The sequence below is a fragment of the Anopheles darlingi genome, chromosome 2 (genome assembly GCF_943734745.1).
Source record: "Anopheles darlingi chromosome 2, idAnoDarlMG_H_01, whole genome shotgun sequence".
Lineage (NCBI taxonomy): Eukaryota > Metazoa > Arthropoda > Insecta > Diptera > Culicidae > Anopheles > Anopheles darlingi.
The window spans coordinates 6,216,605-6,239,171 of NC_064874.1; the positions used below are offsets into that span (position 1 = coordinate 6,216,605).

Here is a 22,567-nt window from a genome sequence, read left to right on the forward strand (position 1 = left end):
GGAGCGTCTATCTTATCTGTTATTCTGCCGCCAAGAGATTATAAGATATCTAAAAAAAGTTGTCTGCCTGGTTCATCAAACTGCTTTTAGCAATGTCCACCGTAGCTGATTATTTCTGGTTACGGAACGAGTAAGATCATTGGATGTCCCGTTGCACTGATAACAACTTTTGGCCTTTGAGCAAACATTCTCAGCCAGCTTTTAGTCACACGAATTGAGTATTGCGTAATCAAAAGGCAGATACAACAGCAGAGCAGTGACGTTCTGACCTTAGCTGCCTCTTCCTTCTTCCCGTTTGGCTGATCTACGCAACTATGAGGTCCGCCAGTTCGATCAATCAATCAATCAATCAGTAAGTCGCTTCAACCGCAGGTCACTAGCATCACGATGTTAATGCTGTTGCTGCTGCTGCTGTTACTAGTTCTTCCTCTTCTTCTGTTATAGTAGCAACGGCAACTGATGATGATGATGATGATGATGATGTACTAATTTTATACGCGGTACGACGGTGCGACCTTTCAAGGAGCGACCGGCGATCGCACGGTATGCTCAGTATGTCTAATTTCTCTAATTCACAGAGTTAACGCTACTATCAGCCAACCTCCCTATTCTCAAAGGACGATCTTTACATCACGGGGTGGCTTTCACATCCCTATGCCCTTCTCGCTAAGTCACGAAATCTAGCTCATTTTCACTTTCATCGATCGTGATCGTGATCGAGTTTAGCTCACTATGCGCGGTAGGAAAGATCTTCGTTGTATCTCTCCCTATACCACCCCCTTAATCCATGATTTCAACGTTGTGCCGAGCCAAACCGAGATGTACACACTACGCCACAGTACGCCCGTTTGGGAAAGTTGAGAAAGAAAACGTCCTCCTGAACGGCTGCAACCGATGCAACCGATGCCGATCCTCGCTCGCGATCACACGATCGTCCATCTGGTAGGCGTGAGCGAACGAGAGAAAACGATTCATTTCCCGCCCAGTGTGCCCAGTCGCCCGAGCGAGTCAGCTAGGCTGAAGAAGAAGGGATGATCTTCGGTATCGTGGCGTGCCGTGCGACTGGCACGCCTTGCGGTTGGTTTTTCACGCTCGCACGCACGCAACGCACGCAGAGTGGTTGGTTCGTGGTTCAGCATCGACCATCGTACCAGTACGCTGCGGTACGATCGCGAGGGAAAACGCGAAAAACCGGGAACCGAGGATCACGATCGAGCGCAGCAACCGCAACGGTGCGAGTTCTGTGAGATCTGTTCGCGCTTGCCCGCGACTTACCCGTGTGTGCTCGGTATCGTTATTATAATTTTATTTGTGCGATCATCATCATCACCATCAGAAGCAGTAGCAGCAGCATTAGCATCGGTATCCCGCGGTGCTCTAGAAGTGTGGTGGGGTCATTTCTGCGGCCGACTGTACAGGAAGTTCGTCCGAAGTCCGCGGTCCGGCCGCCGGGTTGGGTGGGGAAATCTTTGCGGCCAGTTGAAAGTTTAATTATTATTGTGTTTTGCACCCCTAGAGGAACCCGCTAGGAGTCTCGCTTCGTGGAAAAGTGTGGAAAGAAGTGGAAAAGCGGGAAACTAGAGAAAAGTTGTTTAGTTTAGTAGCTCGCCGTGTTTGTCACATCGAAGCATCGGTTCGTTGGGAGACACCAGCAGCGCAGGGCAAAGGTAAACCGATGTGACCGTTTTGTTACAGTTAGGGTTTGGTGACAGAGGAAGGTGCGATGTGAAGAAGTGCGAATTATACGCGGAACGTGCCGATCGGTTGCGAGTTGTCGAATGTGTGAAGGATCGTTGTCCTTTTCACGGGCCAGCGAAAAATCCGGTCACAAATCGGACGAACAGCAGTCAACAGTAGCGATTGGTTGTTAATTGAGTGACGAAACTTGCCAGTTTGTGCTTGATGTGTGACTTCCGGTGGCTGGTGATGACGAGAAGAGGGAAATTTTAAATTAAATATCGGTTTTCCTCAATAGTGAAGTGCAAATATCCGTTTTAATTAATCTCCTTGGTAAAAACGATGATGCATCATCTCGATTACGCGAATGGTCACCGGCACCACGGCGACATGAGTGCTCCGTCGGGTGTCTCGATGCTGCATGAACCTGCGTACTCAAATCTGGTCGGTGGCATGCAGACGGGGAGCGACGTCCTGAATGGTCCTGATTTTCTGCATCACTACGGACCATCGGCTGCTGCAGCTGCGGCAGCGGCGGCCGCTGCGGCCGTCGACTACTGGAGCCCGGTGGCTTACAAAAATGGCACCAACCCGATGAAGGCAATGGAAGGTAATTACACACGTGAATAGATGTGGAATTGATTTTAGTTCGTGAAAATCCGTTTTATTTTGTTATATCCATTGGAGTGGATGTCGGATAAATAATATTCCTAGAAGTTATTTAACCTTCTTCTATAGCTTCAAGTATTTAGTTGTAGTTATATGAATTCTTATATTGGATTGCTGCACATTTGGAACATCTAATGTTTGAAAGGAAAATACTTAAGAATTATTCTACTGAAAGCCGCTCTATCCTCGCCATTTTGAGCGCTGTTCGAGGATGTTATAAACAAAATTTCTTGGTTTCCTAACGCCAAACTACGAAAAGTGTATTGATCCGAAGATATGATCTCTCAAAGAATGTACATCTTTCCGACGGTTGATCTAGCATATTCGAATGCTACGCTGTACAAAATTTTCTTCCGCTTTTGTTTATCTTATTGCGATTGATTTGCGAATTTCATAATAAATAAAACTTACGGGAATAAAGCTTACGGAGCGATGATGAAAATTTACTTCGTTATAACATATTTTACGAAATTTAATCGATATGTTTACTATCGTCTGAAAATCCAATAATGGCCAGAAAATCCTCATATTTTGGTACAAGCCGCTACACGTTAACAGCAACAATTTTCTCATCTAAATGATTTCACTACTTTTGGGGTATTCTCAAGACTTGAGATTACGGTTCGTCAATATTTTTTATAGTATGAAAGTCATAGTATTAATTGTAACAACCTCTTATGGCAATATTCTGTTCTTATTTTAATAGATTTTCGTTTTGTTAAAGAAGCGATGTCCAGAAATATTCACCACTTTTTGTTTCCCTCTTGTCTTAAATAATGATTTTTGTTTTGTTATTGTTTCTTTTAAAATCCGTGCATATCGCATACGTAATAGATTGGGCATTCCGACATCGGCTAACGGAGCCAAGTCAAATTTCCACTAAAAGTCAAACCTCATACTATTCAGAGTCTTATCACTAGGTTGATTCCACTGGTTCGTAAACAGTACTTAGCTTATAGTTTAAATACTACAACGATTCTTCACATGGCCGAAATTAAATGCAACATTAAGATCTCTGCCCCTCATCCCGAAAAGGCCTGTGGTACTTGCTTGGCATGATTTATTGGCTGCTCATCCCGACTGTTGGTAAGATGGACAGCGACATCATCTCGGCTCGGAGTACGATTTAATTAAATCAACATAAAAAATGCCACAACAAACGGAAAATGATCGAAAACCTTAAACGTCATGTAAATGTGCAAAGATGATGGACGCTCAGCCGGCTCTCGTGATCGTGCCATGTAGTCTGGCTGTTCTGGCATGCTGGCAGACTAGAGTTTTGAGACACCGCAACACCGTAAGCCTGCCGGGTGCACCATTTAATTAATTGAGTCATCATTTCTGTGCTCGTCCCGTAGCCACCGAAGAAGATCGGTTCCAATTTTACTGGTGCCAGGCCCCCCCCCCCCCCCTCGGCCCGAGCTGGTATCACTGTTGTTACTGCTTTCTAATAACCTTCTTAATTAGAGGGGAGACTCAAACACACCACAAACATCTCAAGCGACACGGTAGGGCCAGAACACGGGATCTCTTGAAGCGTAAAAGGGGTGTTCGGAGTGAAAAACAAGAAAAAAGGATACAATTAAACACTCTTAAAACCGATTTATCACGCCACAGCCAAAAAGTACGGATCCACCGGCAGCGTCGCTGCCATGGCCACGGTGGCAGCGAGGGCAGGAAGATGATTTAACGAATAAATTAATTATGATGTCAACTTCGCTTAGCGATTGGAATGTTGATTTCCTCTTTCTCGCGCCGGCGTGCTCGCGGATACCGCGCACCCCTTTCGTAATGTCCCTTAAGGAATTTACCAACCGGCTCCAACCCATCGGACCCGGACATGTTTACGCTGGTTCCGTGCCCCAATGTTGCAATCAGCGGAGGAAGAGCCCTATCGAGGAGGAAGTGAAAAATATGTTTCGAAAAACAGGAAAACCGTCCAGTTCTATCTGGTACTACGACGCACGCAATTCCGCCCGCTACACCTCGCCAGGACTGCGCGCTACGACGGTGGCCTACGAGGAAAAGCAAAATCATTGCACCTGCTGGGCGTCGTATATTCCCCGCGCCCTCCGCTCCGTGGTAGGTCCGGTGAGTTTTTGGACACACCGTTGAAAGCTGGAGAAACCCCAGCACCAAAAAACGCCGTGGCGAAACCTGCGTCGCGGCATAAATTCGGGAAAACAGCGAGAAACGTCACGACTTACTAGCTGCCGTGGCACTCGATCGATCGCTGCCGAATGCTGTCCGCTGGTCCGCGCTTAATTGATGGCTTGCTGCTGAACACGCTGCTGCTCCTGCTGCTGCTGCTGTTGCCTTATGCGTGCGTTGTCCAGGTCTAAGTGCCCGGGGGGCACAATTTGTGTTTATCGTACACCGTCTGTGAGAAGAGGTGCCAAGGGGTTGGAGTGTTAAAAAGAGGGATCACGCTGTGGTCGTAGTCGTTTTCCCATCGGTTTTCCACCGTGCTCATTCCATGAAGCATGGAAATGTAAAAACATATAATAAATACATCACAGACCATTGCGCCTTCCGCGATTGGTCGCTCCAACACTGCTAGAGGTAGGAACTAATGGAATTGTAACCATTTTGCCTTCTCCCGGTGTACAAAACAATCAAATTTTAGCATAGCTTTCGTGGCTGAGATATCCAAAGTGTCTGGCCAGAAATTTCTGGGAATTTTGTGACCTTTCATTACAAACAGTCCAGCCCAAAAAGACAGTCGAAGAAGGCGACGAGTAACGTCAACAGAACGAAACTCAATACTCGCCTTTCTCCAGCGGGGTGCTGGCGGTGGGAAGGTTGGAACGATAAAGCGAAGCGAAGAAACGATCCGGCCCCGGAGCCGGGCCACGGAGTCGACTAATTACAACATAAATATTTGCTTTCGACATGACACTGTAAATTATGAGGCGACCCCCGACCTTCGCGTCCCGGCCCTCTGGCGCGAGGAAGGAAGAGAAAGAGATCGCGTGATCTTCGCCGTGGCCTGTTGCCTTTCCCGTGCCAACACTCAGATATCCAGTCCCGCGGGGGTTTGGTGAAGTGTTTAAAGGCGTAAGTTGGTGCGGCACTCGACATGACATACTGACATGCTACGCGGAACACCATGTTCCTGCGGTCAGATAGGTCAGAAGGTTTCGGTGGGTTCCAAGAGCAGAATGATCACGAGAATGATCTGGCCACCTTCGGAGAATTTCAATACGGAACAAAATGATTCAGAATATCACTTCGTAACGTAATCTTAAAGATTGGACTGCCGTTCATCAGAGTTGATGTCTTTAGCAGCATCAGTGGCAATGCTGCAATCTCAGCAGTACATCAACGGAACACCTTCAAGAATCTTTCCAAAACAAACCAAGTCCTACCAAAACATACACCGGAAGAAAATGAAAAAAAACCCACGCATCGGGACACACTTTCCTCGCAGGTCATCCGCCCTGCGTATAGGAGCGGCGATCGGGCCGCAATCGCAAATCACAACTCGCTGACGAGCATCGCAATCGTTACGCTCATTTGTAAGCTCGACCCCGGCGGCGATCCGGTGTTGAAAGATTCTCCAACCACCACATACGACCACCGCGCAGCAGTCAACAGCACAGCACCCAGCCAAGCGCAGCCCAGCTTCCACCACACGTGGTCCTTTCCAAATGTGGGAGCGTTGTTGTTTGAGGTGGGTGGTGCAGGCGGAGCAGAGTGGCAGTTGAATTACACCATCATCGGTACGCTGACATCGACCGGTACTCCCGGTGGCCGGTGGCACGTGCCCGTGAAACGCAAGCCGAATTCAACCGTTCCAACCGGAAGACATTGGTTCGAGCAACTCGAACGAGGATGATGCTGACCGATCGCACACTTTGTAGCACACTTTCTCTCTCACTGTGTACTCTGCCAGCACTTCCACCTCGCTGTTGATCTAGACCCCGGTCCAAGGAAAACAATCAAACAACAACAAAGACGCGACGACGATCACGGGCAGGATCCTGATCCCGCGCGGGAGGCTTGGGCGTGCGGTATCGGGCGAATCATTTGCTGGAAGTGTTGAAACCGTCTGCAACAACAGTCGCAAGTGTCGATGTGGTGGCCAAGAGGCAAGTGTCTCGCCGCTGCCTGTGAAGTGCGCAGAGTAGAGTACATTCCCGGAGTGTTGGCGGAACCACAGGTGAAACTGACTGGCTAGCGTAGACATATACGCGTTGTAGCATTTGCTTGGACGTAAAATGGTCGTAGACGAAGCAAAAACATGTTACAAAAGGGCTTCGAGAACCGAAGTAAAACCGAAATATATTGGTCTGACTGTACGGATTTTATCGCACAGCAGAACATCACACATTTCGGAACTCAAATCCGTCCAAATTGAACGCAAACCCGGTCTACTTTCTATCGTTCTTCAAAAGAAAAAGCGAATAGCGATTTATATCTTGTTAAGTTTAAAATGATTGCAATTCGTTCAACCATACGACAGGGGATTATAAATCGTGCCGAACTAATTGTCAATTTCGAGGCACACACACAGCACCGTCGAAGAACCGTCACCGCACCGTCGGCACAACCACTGAGAGTGTGATACTGACACGTTGCTTTTCGCGCACCGCGGCCTTTCAGTCAGTCACGCCGTGCCTTCGTCACGGGATTTGCATTTCATTCACACTTCGATCACAGCGGCAAGAACGACGCGATCACGTTGCTCCGTGCGCGTTCGTTTTGTGCAGAACCAAGCAATGAACTGCAAAAACAAATGAGGATCCCTTCGAAACGTCGTAGCTGGATAACTCGTCCACGGTGTCGAGATTTATTGGACCCAAAAACCCACCGTTCTGGGATGACAATTCCGTAGTTCTAGTGGCGGCTCGGTTTGAAACACAACCGAACACGGCTTCAAAGCAGATACCCGTGGTGTCGGTTCGCTTGGCATGTAAACGGTTTGAAGGAATTTTTCTGCTAAACAGTACACATGGCACACGAACGGGGTTGACATGTCGAATGGTTTGATAAATGGTACCGACACTGACTGCACACTAATTCGATGAAATTGTTCACATTCCGTGTAGGCATCCGAGCTGCAAGAGAGCAAGTCGCAGTGCCATATGCGAGCATAACGATACTTTGGATGTTGCCTTGTGCCTGAAGGGTCGAGGGTATCGGTATTGGTACCGGAGAAGCAGATAAAATGAAACATAGAGCCATGAAATATGATCCCTTTAGGCGTTCTATTGGGTACGCGGTGTCAGAAACTAATCGTAACAATCAATAAGAAAACAATGCAAGTACGAAGATTGTGGGAGTTTCAAATGAATTGACATGTGTACCAAATATTTTCAAAAGAGTCACAAGCATCCTTGGCTACAATGCATCCAAATCGGTTAAAGTAAAGTAAAGGATTTGGGAAAAAATACAGCTAGAAAAACTGCTCTACAGTCCTCACCGACGCTTAAGACGTAACAAGTTAGTGACAAGTACTCTGCCCAAAAGCCGTCGTTCTCAGAAAAAACCATAAAAGTATGCCTTTTGCCTTGTCGTCACAAACCGAGTTACCTCGAATCAACTCATCTCAGCGAACAGAGACACAGAAACCCCTTCTGCAGGATGCTGAGGAACCACTTTGGGTGCGTTTTCCTGTCTTTTGAATGCCTTACGCCCAAAAACTCCTTCTCGTCTCCGGCGGCAACCGGCCTACCCACAGTGGAGCAGCGAGTCAAATGTTTATGATCTGTGAAAAATGCTCGATGATTGCTTAATGGTGGTGGCGGTTTCTGGTGTGGCGTCCGGGAACGGTGCACCATTCCACGTACCGCTTGCTCGGTCGAAGCGCGAGAAACTTCCGAAAACCGGCATTCCGTCAGCGGTAAACGAGAACCCGAAGAACCGAAAATTATGCTTCTGGCCGGTTGCGGTGCGTCGGTTTTTAGAGGTGAGAGGGTCCTAACTCATTTCCAACATTTTATTCTTTTCCACTTTTCCAACATCATCGCCAACATCGTCCGGGCCGTGCGTACAAACAGCAAACCCGTCTAGACGGACGATTCGATTTGCGTACAATTTACGAGGCCGAAAATGGCGGTGCTGACGGCGTGGCGAACCTACAGCGGTGTGTGCGCACTTTTCCGCATTCTAAGTGTTGCCCCCAAAAGTCGACAGTAGAGAAACGGGATTTCGTTCATTTTTTTCTTCTCACTGCCCCTCTCTCTGCGTTATGTTCTCATTGGCCGCACCACTTTGTGGCGGTATGGAAAAAGATGATTTATCCTTCCCTCGATGGTTTTCGGGACCTATTTTTAGCCCCAGCAAAGGGTCTAGTGGGTCGTGTGCTGGCGTGCGTAAACACAGTTCCGCGGAAAAAATATATATTCCAAGCCAAGGTTGTTAATGGGCCGCTCGCAGTCATTCGCTATCGTACCTGGTCGGTGTACGGCTCACATCGGATTGCGATAAGCAGGCGGCGAGCGTTTAGTCACTTCTTTCGTCACCTTGCACTAATCCTGGTTTAATGATTTCTTCTTGTTTTTTTTTCTTGATCTCACCCTGCCCCCTGCCACATAGCCTGCCTACAGAACGCCAACAAGGGCCAGTACAATCCGCTGGAGCAGGTTGAACAGCTAAGCATCAACTGTGACAGTGAGCAATCGTCCCCGGTACACGGGACTCACAGCCATCTTGGATCGGGAATGTCCGGTGGGCCAAACCTTACCACGCTGAACCTCTCGGTCAACCTCCACAACAACAACAACAACAGCCTCAGTAACAACAAGAATCTGTTCGAGCATTCGGCAAACACCCGTCGAAGCAGATCGAACGGTCGCGCCAGGACCTCAAGAAGATGCCAGGAGTCCCAGGAATCGCCGAGGGAGCGCAATGGCCAGTCGGCAGATGGAGACGAGCTGGATGATCTCGGATGCAGTCCGGAGGAGGACGAACAGGAGACAACTGGTGCGAGTGACGAAGACTCCGCTAGCGCTACTGGTGGTGGTGGTGGTAGTGGTGACACTGATGGTAGAAGCAGTGGTGGTGGTGGTGGTGGTAGTACTAAGAAAAACTCGACCTCGAACGGACGGAACTCCTCGACGGGCGCGGCCGCTGCTGGCAAGCAATCGGCAGGGCAACTGAACCGTAAGGCGGGCATGTCCAGTGGTCCCGGTGACCTACCGGATAAACCTTATCATCCGACGCTCGCCTCGGTGGTGGTTGTGCTGGAGGGCAAACACTTGTGGGACAAGTTCCACGAGCAGGGCACGGAGATGATTGTGACGAAGGCGGGACGGCGCATGTTTCCGACCTTCCAGGTGAAGGTGGAGGGGCTGAACTTGGCCACCGAGTATCTTATGATCATGGACTTTGTGCCGCTGGACGATAAGCGGTATCGATACGCGTTCCACACGTAAGTGGCCAGAAGCCAGTGCCCAGTCCAGGCGCTTCGCCGTCGTAATTCGTAATTCGCATGGTTGCATTTCGGATTCCCGATTGGAAATCGCATGCTGATATGGCTCACTGATCGATGTTCGTGGCGTGCAATCGTTTCTGGCGACAGTCATTCATTCGTGTCTACGATTATCTTATCGATTGCGTAATTGTAGAGTGCAGCGCGATTCACCACATTCGATGACAAAATCGCATGTTCTGGGAAAGTTTGACTAATCAGAGATGGAGTAATCTCGGCTGATGCATTAATCCAGTGTATACTAATGATAGCGACTTCTTTACTAATTGGATTTGTTTTATATATAACGCTTCAGCTGAATATAGGCCTGTGAGTCACATCTAACACATGTACTATGTACTTAACCTTAACCACTTGTGTCATATGTATTAAAACATCTACTAACGGTTCATTTGCTAAACTGAGTGATGCTTTCTACAGAAAATTATAAGTTTTTAGAGCAACCAAATTCAACCTAAAACGCAAACTATCCTCCATGCCCACTATTACAGCTCCAGCTGGGTGGTGGCCGGTAAAGCGGACCCTATTTCCCCTCCCCGCATCAGTGTCCATCCAGATTCGCCGGCAACGGGCGCTACCTGGATGAAGCAAACCATCTCCTTCGATAAGCTGAAGCTCACCAACAATCAGCTCGATGACAATGGACACGTAAGTGAACATACCATGCTAGGGCTCTCCCTTCGGCCAAACTCCCGTTCATTTCCTTTCCGGTTCCATCCAGATCATTCTCAACTCGATGCACCGCTACCAGCCCCGGCTGCACGTATGCTACTTCACGCGCAACGGCATCAAGGACGAAAGGGATATGCTGACGCACCGGACGTTCGTCTTTCCCGAAACCTCGTTCACGGCGGTTACGGCCTACCAGAACCAGCGGGTAAGTACGTCCGCGAGCGCCGGAAGCCTAACCAGCAGCATCAACCTCCGGGGTACATCTTGCAAGTGCTCCTCGCAACATGAAACGGTGGCGCAGCAACGGTGTTTATTCGTCTCGCCTCGCCTTGACTAACACATCCCGGAGAGCTACCGTTCTCTCTCTCTTTCTCTCTCGGGCCACAGTGATGGCACATCCTTTTCCCATTACGTACGACCAAACAAACGATTAGTGTAGCGCAAGCGCTCGGTCTGTTTAATGTTTATCTTCCCGAACCGAGCATAATGATCAAGCTGTGCAATCGGGTGAACCGGGCGGTGGCGAAGATTTGGAGGGACTCCACCCCGAATTCATTTTTGGGCAACGGGTGGTGGGCTGGCAACGGGACTAATTATTGATGTAGCTGCCGCTGCGTCCACCACAGACCGAGTGGCACAACCATGCTCCATGCTCATCCCCCCCCCGGTATTCGGCCGGGTCGTCAATGCGTCTACGGTGTGTCGATGTCTTCTCCAGGGAGTCGTTTATTTGCGTCTAAGTCTGCACGGCTGGACTAAAGCATGTGTGTGCGCGTTCGTGTGGTTAGATCAAGGCTGACGATCATCATATTGATCCCATTTGAGGCTGAGCTTGTAGACCGTGTTCACATCGAATACGTACGTACGCGGCCATAAACATGCCGAATGTTGGCAACAGAGCAACCGTATCAGAACGCGAACTCTACTATCCCCAGAACCAACAACTTTTTGGCAGAATTCGGTGACACAACTGCCGCCAAATGGGGAAAGTCGTAAAGGCGGCGACGCGACCATACACCACCGTGGTTCGCCGTGTCGTAAATTCTAAAACACGCCTAAATCATAAAAACCTCCGCAATATCGTCGCACGATCGCGTCTTACTTTGGATTCACCGCGCACCGCGGTTCCGAGCTCGCGACGCTCCGGCTGAACTCTCGGCCCGATGCATGCTCGATCTCGAGGGCGCTAATGTCACGTTAGTCGCGGAGGGCGAGGTTACGCTTTCGATCGCGCGCGTGCGTGTGTGTGTGTATGCGCGTGTGGTTACCAGAAGAGCTGCACAGCGATTAAAAGTAATGAATGGGTTTAAATATTTTGACAGATATTACAAAGTAGAAAAGATATATGGGAGCCGTGGATGCGGTGGGCGCTACTGTGTCACGCCTTGGAATCTGCCACCGCCATCCAACGCCATCCCGAAAGGCAGCCAGTGCTCGGTGCGGGAGTCAAACGAGGAGTCGAGTGCCGTTTGGTGGTGAAGAGATAATAAATTTTCTTCCTCTCGGTGCGTTGGAGTGTTTTCTTCATGGATTTCATAATTGATTCGAACGCCAAACACACTCCAATGATCCGAGGGATCATTAATGAAGCGGGAATGGGACGCATCGGGACGTCTGTGCGCACTGGAGCAGCTTGCTATTTTTTGGGGACGATGCCACGCGACACACGCTCGAATGTGGTAATAGCATGTAAATTGTGTTTAATGGTTATTTGACATTTGCTTTTACTTTCCTTTCGAACAGGTAACGCAGCTAAAAATAGTGAGCAATCCGTTCGCGAAAGGATTCCGCGACAACGAAACTAACGAGGAGTAAGTATTGTGTAAGCTATTAGTACTGAGACAATACACTTTTTCATAAAACAATCAAAGTATTGCAGTATCGCAATTCTATAGCAGATCGCCCAAAAAATGTCCATTCCATTTAGACATTCGAATAGTACCTAGAATCGATTGTTTAAACACTCTAACCACATCCTTATCCATGAAATGGAAACCTTTTCACCGGTAGAACATGATTTACAAAATCTTGAATTGCTATGTTTTTTTCGACTTAAATGGTTGAATTTTTGGAATTTGGATTCTATTCCAATAGTATACTAATGTTTATGGAATAAAAAATAATCTCCATGATCTATGATGCCAATTACAACAAACCTTTGAACGACGAAACGATCTCTCTATGCCATGGATGCTGTGTTCTCGATCCATTAGGTGTTGGTTCACCTTCATATCGTGTATCTCCTGCATCTCAATTCATCTACGATTCGTTGACACCGTTGTTATTGTTTTACGCGTGGCGGTATGTGTGTGTGTGTGGGTTAAAATCAAAATAAACTTCTCTCAACTGCATTCCGCGGGGCAATAAAAGTGCCACCAACTCCCATCGGCAGTACAATTAAACACCGGCAGCACGGGCTCATTCCAATGTGCCCATGCTTCACACCTTGCCAGAAGCAACGCAATCCCGCCAGGCACCGCGAGCGCTGTTCACGCGATGTCACCGCCACAATAATCTGTCACATTCCCATCTCCTACCACCCCTCCTCTCTTCGAGGGAATTATTGGGGTGCTAGTTTATGTTTATCTTAACTACATTAACTTTATTTATGTTTATACAACGGGAAGGACTGCTACTCTTGGAATATATTGTATCTCTTCCAATTCTCATCCACCGTTGATCTCGACCGTTTATTACCGCATCCTCGACTCAGTTCAACCGTGGACTGTCTTTGCGGTCTGTTTCGAATGCCGGGAAGTGGGGAGTGATCAGCCGGTCAATGAGAGGGGTTGACGCGGTGTCAAATTAATTAATTTACTCAGCATCTCTTATCGTTGGTGCGCATCGGCTGCAAGCTGGTTCCTCTTCCCGATCGATCGACCTTTACATTCCAAATCAGACCTCGCCAATCATTGTCAAGGTGCACACCGTCTTTATCATAATTTCAAAAAGCAAACCCTTGGCCAGAGTGCTTGTAGACAACGCCAACTGCTTCGGATTACAAGTCATTTTTCATTTTGTCGGATAAAATCCTTGATACGCTACTAGCGCGCTACGCACGGAAACTCTCGATTAATTTCCAAACTTCCAGCCCCGGGGCTGCCACGAAATGCATGATACGATAGGATGGGTTCGCATTCAATCACAGAACCGGATCACCTTCCGCCGGTATGCAGCGTATCGCAGCGTGGATCCATGCCAAATAAATTCCATTCAATGTGATATCGTTAAAACGAATGATTATGGTATGTTTATGCTAGTGCTATAGCACGTGCTGGTGCACCGGGCAGCTGCTTACCGGTCAACCACTCATCCGCCACGGATCTCGATGGCGGTTTGGAATGATTCGTGTGGTTCAATGCCACTGTTTAGATAATCCGTCTTTTCTATTCCCATGGTTGTTGGTGTTTGAGCAGCATGATAAATCGGTCGCTCTATGACATCCATGACATTGGAATTGATTCGTGAAGCGAGGGTACCAGAGAGCAATGAAGATACCCAAGAACAAGGCTACCAGTGTGCCAACAAGCTACAGAATAGCCCGAATATCTGAATAATCGTGGAAACTGATCTCCGATCTCGACTGCAGACAATTGAATCACTCAACGGCATCCACTAGGAAACGATTTCGCGTCGGATCCAACAACGGATTGGATAACACGTGTCCGTATCTCCCTCATCGCAGCATTGAAGAGGCTCTCAGAGGGGCGCTTAATGATCAGCCCGCGATAACACGTACCATGCTGCTGCTGCTGCTGCTTGCGATCCAGATGTTGCGCATTGCGAACCCCGCACGCCCAACGCCAACATGGGGAAGTGCGGCTTTCATCGATATTTTATTAGAAACATAAATAAACACTCCTAATCATTGCATCAAACTTGAACGTGAAGCAATGGCGGACTGAACTGGATGGATTCGCTCCGCACACCCTGCGCATTGCGGCTCGTCCCGCCCGCTGGATATCCGCATTCTCGATTGAACCAATTTCGTGGAGGAAACGAGGATCGAGAGTAAACAATAATGTACCGAGAATGGAAACGACCACTCTTGTGCGCGCGCGTCCGTGTGTGTGTAGGCGTAGCGAGATGTTAAAAATCATCCCCGAGAAAATCGCCGACAAACCGGGGTAAAAGAGTGGAAGCTGGAGGATGATGGTGAAAACACTTTTCAAACTTCACGCCGCACATGGAGGCCAACGGTGGGGGGGAGGATCCGATTTCGGCGGAATGTTGTATTGGATTTTGGAGCTTCCTACGAGCACGGTGGATCGTTTTTTTTTTGTGTGGACGGAGGAGACCATGATTATCGCGTTACACGGTGTTCCTTTATTTACACTCCATGGTCCATAATCGAACAGCAGTGCCCGGATTGGCCAGCAGCTCTACAGATCACCTTCACTCTTGTGGTAGATGACGACATCCTGGAAGAAGGTGTTGGGCACCTTATAGAACACAGTCTCATCGATCGGACGATCCAGCGGATAGCCGAAGGCGTAGCTATCGACATAGCGTGCTCCGGAACCGATGCCGCACGACAGTACCGGATCGAAACCAGTATACTGCGGAACGGTTGGCTCATGGTACGGTGACACAATGACAAACAGCTGATACGGCATGCCACCCTTCTTGCCCTTCGGCAGCATCAAGCGGGTCGGGAAACCACAATGTGCCTCGGTCATATCGAGCGGGAACTGCTCGCCACCCTGATAACCGACCATCACCCGACGGTACAGCTCGTAGAACGTAGTGCGATCCTTGACGTAACCATTGAAGTGAGTCGAGATGCGCGTGATCGCATTCTTGCCCACCGTCAGCTCCTGCACGAAATAGTCCAGCTCGTAGAAGTTCTCACGATTCGCGTTCAGTGTGTACAGTGCACCGTACTCGTCGTACTTCGGTCCAAGGAAAACGCGCACGACCGACTTGCCAGCCTTCTCCGCCGTCAGACTGATCTTGTAAGTGAATGGCTTGTGGTTGAGGCGCATGGTGCGCGCCTTGATGACCACCGGGTCCGGCTTGTACTCGATCTCACCGAATCCATCGTACTTGCCGGCCACATACGGCTCGGGCTCGATGTCGATGGCGTTGGTGATGTCCAGGTCGAACTGATCGAAGAACGTCTGCAGCTTGTCCACAACGACACCGTCGATCTTGACGCCCGGGTAATGCAGCTCATCGTACGTGTACTTGGGCAGATGATCCTTGAACTGGTAGTAGTAGTGCACAATGCGCTTGTAGATCTGGTAGAACACCGGATCGCGCAGAGCCGACTCGTAGTGCTCTAGCACACTCGGGATGACCTGATAATGCTCAACCGGCTCGATGGCCGCTCCCATAATGATCCGTGCGTACATGGCCACATACTTGAAGAACCGAGATCCGAAACTATCCGGATTGGACTGAATGAGATTACCGAGCACGTCAACCGATTCCGGGGTGCTCAGGTTAACGAGCTTGCCGTCGGGGAGCATGAAGAAGCCCTGGTCGATCGCATCGCGTAGTCGCTTCTCGTAGCTCACCACCTGACGGATATCGGCATGCTGTTGCGCATGATCCGCCAGATAGTGGTTCTCTCGGGTCGGGAAGCTATGTCCGTTGTAGTACTGCAGATCCGGATAGTAACCGGTGGCGATCGGGCTCCACCAGGAAAACTCGGGGATGTGACCGAGATCGTTCGACAGCCGCTCGAGATAGTAGCGGGCGAGGAGCTGCTGGTGCTCAAACAGGTACAGCTCACCACGGCGATCCTTCCGTAGACCGAACTGCTCACCACCGAGCCAGAACGGGTAGTCGGTGTGCAGGTAGTAGTAGTAGCTGTTCAGTCCAATGTCCTCGGTGAAGTAAGCGATCTTCTGCTCCGTGTTCGTGTGCACGTACCAACCGGTGTAGTTGGCCGGGATGACCACACTGTACACACCGTCGACCTTGGTCATACCGTAGTATCCCTGCATCTTGTACTGCTGCGCCCGCTGGATGACCTCGGTGTTGATGAAGTGGTACGGGCTGATTTCGTACGGTGCCGGCAACACGAATCCGGCCAGATCGGGCCGGTGCGTGACCGCTACCGTCAGCGCGTACACGAACATACCCTCGTTGCAGTAGTAGCGCGCCCAGGCAGCCACCTTGTAGAACGTGTCCCAGTCCTTCGCGTGGTACAGCACGCGGAAAAGCGCAATCGCCTGCTCCAGGTGGTGCTCCTCGTACACCGAGAACACCTCACCCTTGGGCAGCAGACCATGCTCGTAGTACTGCCACAGCTTGGCCGCCCATTGGCTGGTCGGTTCGTGCTTGAACAGCTCCGGGCTTTCCTTGAAGTGGAAGTTCTTGGCGTACGCCACCAGCTGGGGATTCCAGTCCTTCTCGTACAGATGACGGAACAGCAGCAGCAGGTCCTCCTGCTTGTGCAGGAACTCCTTTTCGGCGTACTTCACCTGGGTCGTGCTGGGCACGAAGGCCGCCGAAGCGAGCGCCAACGTGGCTCCCAGAACCAACAGCGCAAACGATCTCATCTTCCCAGATCTTCGCTAGACACTGATGCTACTCCCAAGGAGGGGCAGGTTCTTTTATATGCCCACCTGCCGAGGTCTGATTGGAGCATGACCTTCAAATGGTCGTCCGATTGCGTTACTATCGTTGCATTCCGGGGGTACCTCGGCAACGTTACTTCAACGGTTCATGATAAGCTCCACGAAAACATTGACTCGCGATTCGGGAGCAGAATCCATGGTCTCTCCGCGTGCCAAAGCGAGCAGATAATACACGATTTTGAGGTGTATTTTAAGAACCAAACCGGTCATTGACATGAGGGTATTGGCTTCTTGCGGAGATGCTCTCTCGAGAAGAAGAAACCAAATAATCTTGGCAACTACTATTAAGATGATTTCTATAGTATACACCTTAACTCATGGCCCACAACATAATTCACCCAGAGTAGACGAAGAACACAGGGTGTTGTGCACCTTAAACAAACCAAAGCATTAGCAAACCAACCAGCTCATCCATTACACTGGTTAAAAGGTTCGTATATTACCAGCATCCAGAGCAGAACAGCAGACCCTTCCTGTGGCGCTCGTAACTCTGCTTGATTTTGCATGACAGATTTCAAACAAATATTTCCACATTCCATTAGCAGCGAGTTCCGGGGTTTCCTGGGTAACGGGGGGTCCAACTGGGACCCCTCCGCAGTCCCGAGCTGGCCCAAGGAAAGGAACGTCCGCTGGTGAAGAGCATTTAAACAATTCCTTAACTTATGATCCTCCCCAGACTAGGCGAGTGTGTTCTGCGTAATTCCTGCCGTACTTCGGTTCATTGAAGCATATTTTTCCTCCTCCCCTTTTCCTGGGAATATATTCCATTCTTCCTCTGAAATGCCCCACTTTTGGCATCCGTAGATTACGTGAAGAAGAGATTAGGGATTTTTCATTGAACAATGGAGGGCTCTCGGCAAAGTTGGTCACCGACTTTCACCGTTAACTGGCCGAACGTTACCCGTCCAGCGACCAGCGAGAACGGGATGCAGCGGACGATGCTTTTAAACAAACAATAATTCATAGAAACAATCTGTTCCAACCGAAGAGGGAGAAAATCCGCCCGCACATTTGTTTACCGCAACGAAACTCCGGACCATAAGAGAACATTCAAACCACCGACCACGGACGGGCCAGGGAGTGGCTGGTGCCGATGGAATCGGCATTGTCCCGTAATGCGAACGCCGCGCGTGGATCTAGATTCAGTTTTGGCCGAGTTATGTCCCGGGAGCCCGGTTCGATTGGTGTCCGGCGTGCAGTGATATGAAGCATACGGCAGTGCCTGGTCTCCCCCCACTCCATCTCCCTTCCTGGGGTCAGCATCTCAATTGGCGGACCATGCCGGATCGTGTTCTTGCTCGAGTGGCCTGATGCTGCTCACTGATGTTGCAGCAGCAACAGCAGCATCATCACCAGCATTAATGACCGAATGCCAGTTCCCTCGCCGGATCATCTATTGGTAAACAAAAGTGACTCTCCGGTCAGCGGCTGATAAGCGACAGCAGGTCGGTTCGCTCGCCATCCTGTCTGATGCTGACTGACTGCCCAGAGGTGGTATGGCGTGATATGACAGCAATAGAATCGACTTAGGGGATTTGGAAGAATCGTATTGTTTGTTGGTTCTCCCGTGCGCGATCGCATACCATCAATCTAATCGAATGCGATGCACATCGGATCCGAGCGTTTGATCGTTCATATGTTCGTAGCTTCGCTTTCAAAAGATCAAACGTGCGCATCCAAGTGTCTGTGTGTTTCTACAAGCCATTCAACAAAGAAACATTAAACCCAAACTTGATGCAACGGATTAAATACCGCGATAAAAATCTTCGATCAACAAATCAGTAAATCTCCGACCGCCAAACACTCATAAGTTACCAGCTCATACTGCGCAATGGCCACCGGGGAAAAAAAGCAATGCATTGCATTGCCCTCCCGCTACTGCACTGCATCTCATAACCATCATATTCGTTGTCACATAGTTGTAATCGTGTCTCGCACCCTCATGATGCCGCATCTTTATGATCGTTTCGCTTTCGTCATTTTGTTTTTGTTTTTTGCAGCTCCCAGGACCGATCGGCACCGAACGGCATGGGCGAACGGTTGAAGAGCGAACGAAGCAGTTCCAGTAGCTACAAAAGTAAGTATCCACTTCCATCTTTATGCTCCTTCGTGTACCACGCGCACCCCCTCACGCACCGGAACACGAAAACGTCCCCGAAAAGCGGCTCCCTAACCTATAAATATCCCGCGTCCGAATTCAGCGAAGAATTCAGCGAAAAGACTGACTTTTTATTGCCGCCCATTTTCCGGGCCCGGGAATCGCGGGAAGTAACTCCACTCCCCCCTGTCTCCCCCGCATCACCGTTCCATTCGCTTCCCTACGCGAGAGAATGGGCGACGATCGAAGTGACGAAATGGGCTGGATGGTGCTCGCTGTAGCTTGCACATTTCGTTCGCGCCTCGTCTCGTTGTGCATCGTTAAAAACTTTGAAATTCTCCAACCCCCTCACCATCGTAAAGGTCGGTTCCGCGATGCACGCACGCCGATCGCTCGAAGATGCGATCCTCGGGATGCGTTGCAGCGTGCGCGGTCGCGCGTGCCAACACAATGCACCAGAGCTGATGCGCTGATGTAGTCCACGGTTCGATTGTGTGTGAACCACCATAGGGTACCATTGCACTCGATCCCTCACGATCATCCTCATCACCATCATCATCATCATCGTCAGCTGCAGCGAGTTGATGTCGCCACTAGTCCTTTCAACGCCTGGCCTGGCAGGGAAAAGGACCGTTGAAGGATTGCATTCACACCATCGCTAAGCCACTTCTTCTTCTTCTTCTTTTTTCTCTCACCATTTTCTCCTTCCCCCCCCCTCTCCCTTTGATCTCCTGTTTTTTTTTTTGCACGCTCATCACTCGCCCTTTCATCGCACTCATCGCCCCGGGGGATGGTACCGGGGTCGGGGGTGGCGATAATTGTGGATGACTTGGCCCTCCGCAGAGGATAGCGAAATGGTTGGCGCAGTTTCATCAATGGCACCGACCCCATCGGCCGTAGGCGCCATCAGTTCGACGTCCGTACGGATATCCACGCTGTCTGGCGGTGGTACGATCACGCCCGCAACCGGTGCATCCGCCGCCGTCACCACCACCAGCGTGCTCACGATGCATCATCATTCAACGCCATCCGCCATGCACCATCATCTGCAGCAGCATCATCCACACCAACATCAACTGCAGCAGCAGCAACAACAACAACAACAACAGCACCAGCAGCACCATCATCACCATCAGCAGCAGCAGCAGCAGCAGCAGCAGCAACACCATAACGCTAGTAACGGAGGTCACGCTAGCAGCATCGATGGCTCACCGGCACACCAGCATCTCCATCCGCATCAACAAACGGCGACGCTCGGTAATGGTGGGATCGTAACACTAGGCCCACACTCACCGTCCCTGGCCGGATCACCGGGCTCGTCGGTGGCCATTGGCGGTGGAGGCGCATCGCTCTCACCGTACGGCCTATCGCCTCATGGCGGTGCGTCCTGTGGTGGTGCCAGCACCGCATCCACCCTCGGCCAACCGTACGCATCGGATGCGAGTGGTTTTGGTCCAATCTACCACCACCATCATCACCATCATCACCATAATCCGCTCGTCGGTGCGCCCACCTACATGACACCCCATCCGGCGGCCACATCGTCCTTCGTCGAGAAGTACAAACTGGGCTCGGCCGCTTCCTCCTCATCGTCCGCTTCTTCACCGCCTCCGTTACCACCACCACTACCACCGCCGGGTACGTCTCTTACACCGCCCGGTGCCTCGTACAGTGGACACTACCAGGGACACTTCTATGCCGCTGGCACCGGCCATCATGCGATGCCACACGGACGGATGGCAACCGTGGCGTCGATCGCGTGCCGTGAACGCAGCGAACACGCCTGGTATCCATAGTCCATCCCCTTCATCTCAGTGGCATGTGGCATGTACATAGCTTATTCAGTTCCTCCCCAAAAAGGGAGCTGTTCCGACGAGAATTACGCCGGATTCTAGTATTACTTGGTTGGCACACGAACGGTTTGGTGAACTGTTTTAAGGTAATTCGAGATACCGAGCAAAACGAAGCTATTTATTAAGAAAACCGCATCGTAGCGTTAAATAAAGTTTATGAGTTTGCTCTACCAATGGATGTAAATGTTTTGCTTGATCTGTCGTTCAATAGATCCGAGTATGGTATAGAAAGAAACGGTGATTATCGGCCATTTTGTTGGTAATGTTATAACAACGATTTGGTTTCAACAACTAACGCTCTCAATGCCAATGATCATCATGATTCCAAAACTGCTACTATAAAAACATTTGAAAAATTTAACCTTTCTTCTCTGCCGCTCTAATGAGCTAATGCCGCAAGATGATTATCATATTTTTCAACAACGAATTAAAAGAAAATAAATGTTTGAAACACTCACCCAACGTTAGCTGCAACAACACGATTTCCAACGAAAGAACCTGTATTTTTTTAAATATTCGTCTCCACGCAAAATAGGAATACTAATGTACGAGCCTCAGGAATGACCTCAGGAACATTAAGAGTGTGGGATTTTCATGCACTAAACCACTTGCTTGATTTTCTATTCGCAGCTCACTACTGTATTCCTCTTTCGAGATGTCGCTTTAGTTTGCTCAGGGTTTCTACCTTAGTTGTTACACTTTGATTAATTCCTGAAATTAAGCAACAAATAATTACAATTTACATTAACTCGATCGCCCATTCTACTGCACTAAACCGTTTTTTTACATAGGCAATATGATCTTTGATCATCTAAACTATCTTGTTGATTAAAGTACGTGAATAGTATAGAGTCAGTCGTCTGAAATTCATTTGAACCTCATGCAGCCCTGTTACGCTGCTCATGATGAAACATTGAACCTCACGTTCCTTTCCATCAATTTATTCACACATTTTATGTAGCAACAATACCAATACATCAACAATAACAGCTTCCAGACACACTGTCATCGGCGCGAAAACAAATGCATTCGGCAATGCAGGCAAAAAATGATGATCAATGGTAAGGTTCACGATTTATAGTGACAACATCCGGGAAATGGACATCGCGCGAAGTGAATGCTGTATCGGAGGAGCCTTCGAAGCTGCCTCAAGACGCGACAAATGATGGTTTCGCTTGCATTACCCTTATCCCGGCCTGACGCCGTCGCCTCGCTCTGTAATCAATTGCACTTCGAACGAGAAGCGAGCGGAAAGTGTTTTCCATATTTTTAGATGGAGTAAATGAAACGACAAAAAATAACGACTCGCACACAAACACGCATGCACACACCCACAATCTGGTAGCGAACCATTCACTGCGCAGCACGCAGCAACATTAAACACATCAGCCAGCCAGCCTGCCAACAAACGGAGTCGATAAAACGACCCAATGAAGGAGGTGTGAGAAAAGTGTTCGTAATTATAGAAATTTATTTTCCAATAAATTTGGATGCATTTCCGCGGCCGAACCGTGGCTCTCCGGAACCGGATCATCGGTACACGGAGCGAACGGAACCCAGCGCGGGGTCACAACGA

At 49.5% G+C, this 22,567-nt stretch overlaps 2 protein-coding genes across 2 annotated transcripts; one reads left to right on the forward strand and one right to left on the reverse strand.

The window, feature by feature from the left end:
* The first annotated feature begins 2,019 nt into the window (after window positions 1–2,019).
* On the forward strand, window positions 2,020–21,152 carry LOC125951030 (T-box transcription factor TBX1-A). The gene is made up of 7 exons (XM_049679528.1): window positions 2,020–2,287; window positions 8,887–9,721; window positions 10,273–10,429; window positions 10,503–10,658; window positions 12,197–12,264; window positions 19,041–19,117; window positions 20,420–21,152. The coding sequence occupies exons 1-7, from the start codon at window positions 2,020–2,022 to the stop codon at window positions 20,932–20,934; spliced, it is 2,076 nt and encodes a 691-aa protein (XP_049535485.1). The 3' UTR covers window positions 20,935–21,152.
* LOC125951401 (hexamerin-1.1-like) lies at window positions 14,836–16,962 on the reverse strand. The gene has a single exon (XM_049680220.1). It carries the CDS (start codon window positions 16,960–16,962, stop codon window positions 14,836–14,838), a length of 2,127 nt encoding a protein of 708 aa, XP_049536177.1.
* Window positions 21,153–22,567: the final 1,415 nt, after the last annotated feature.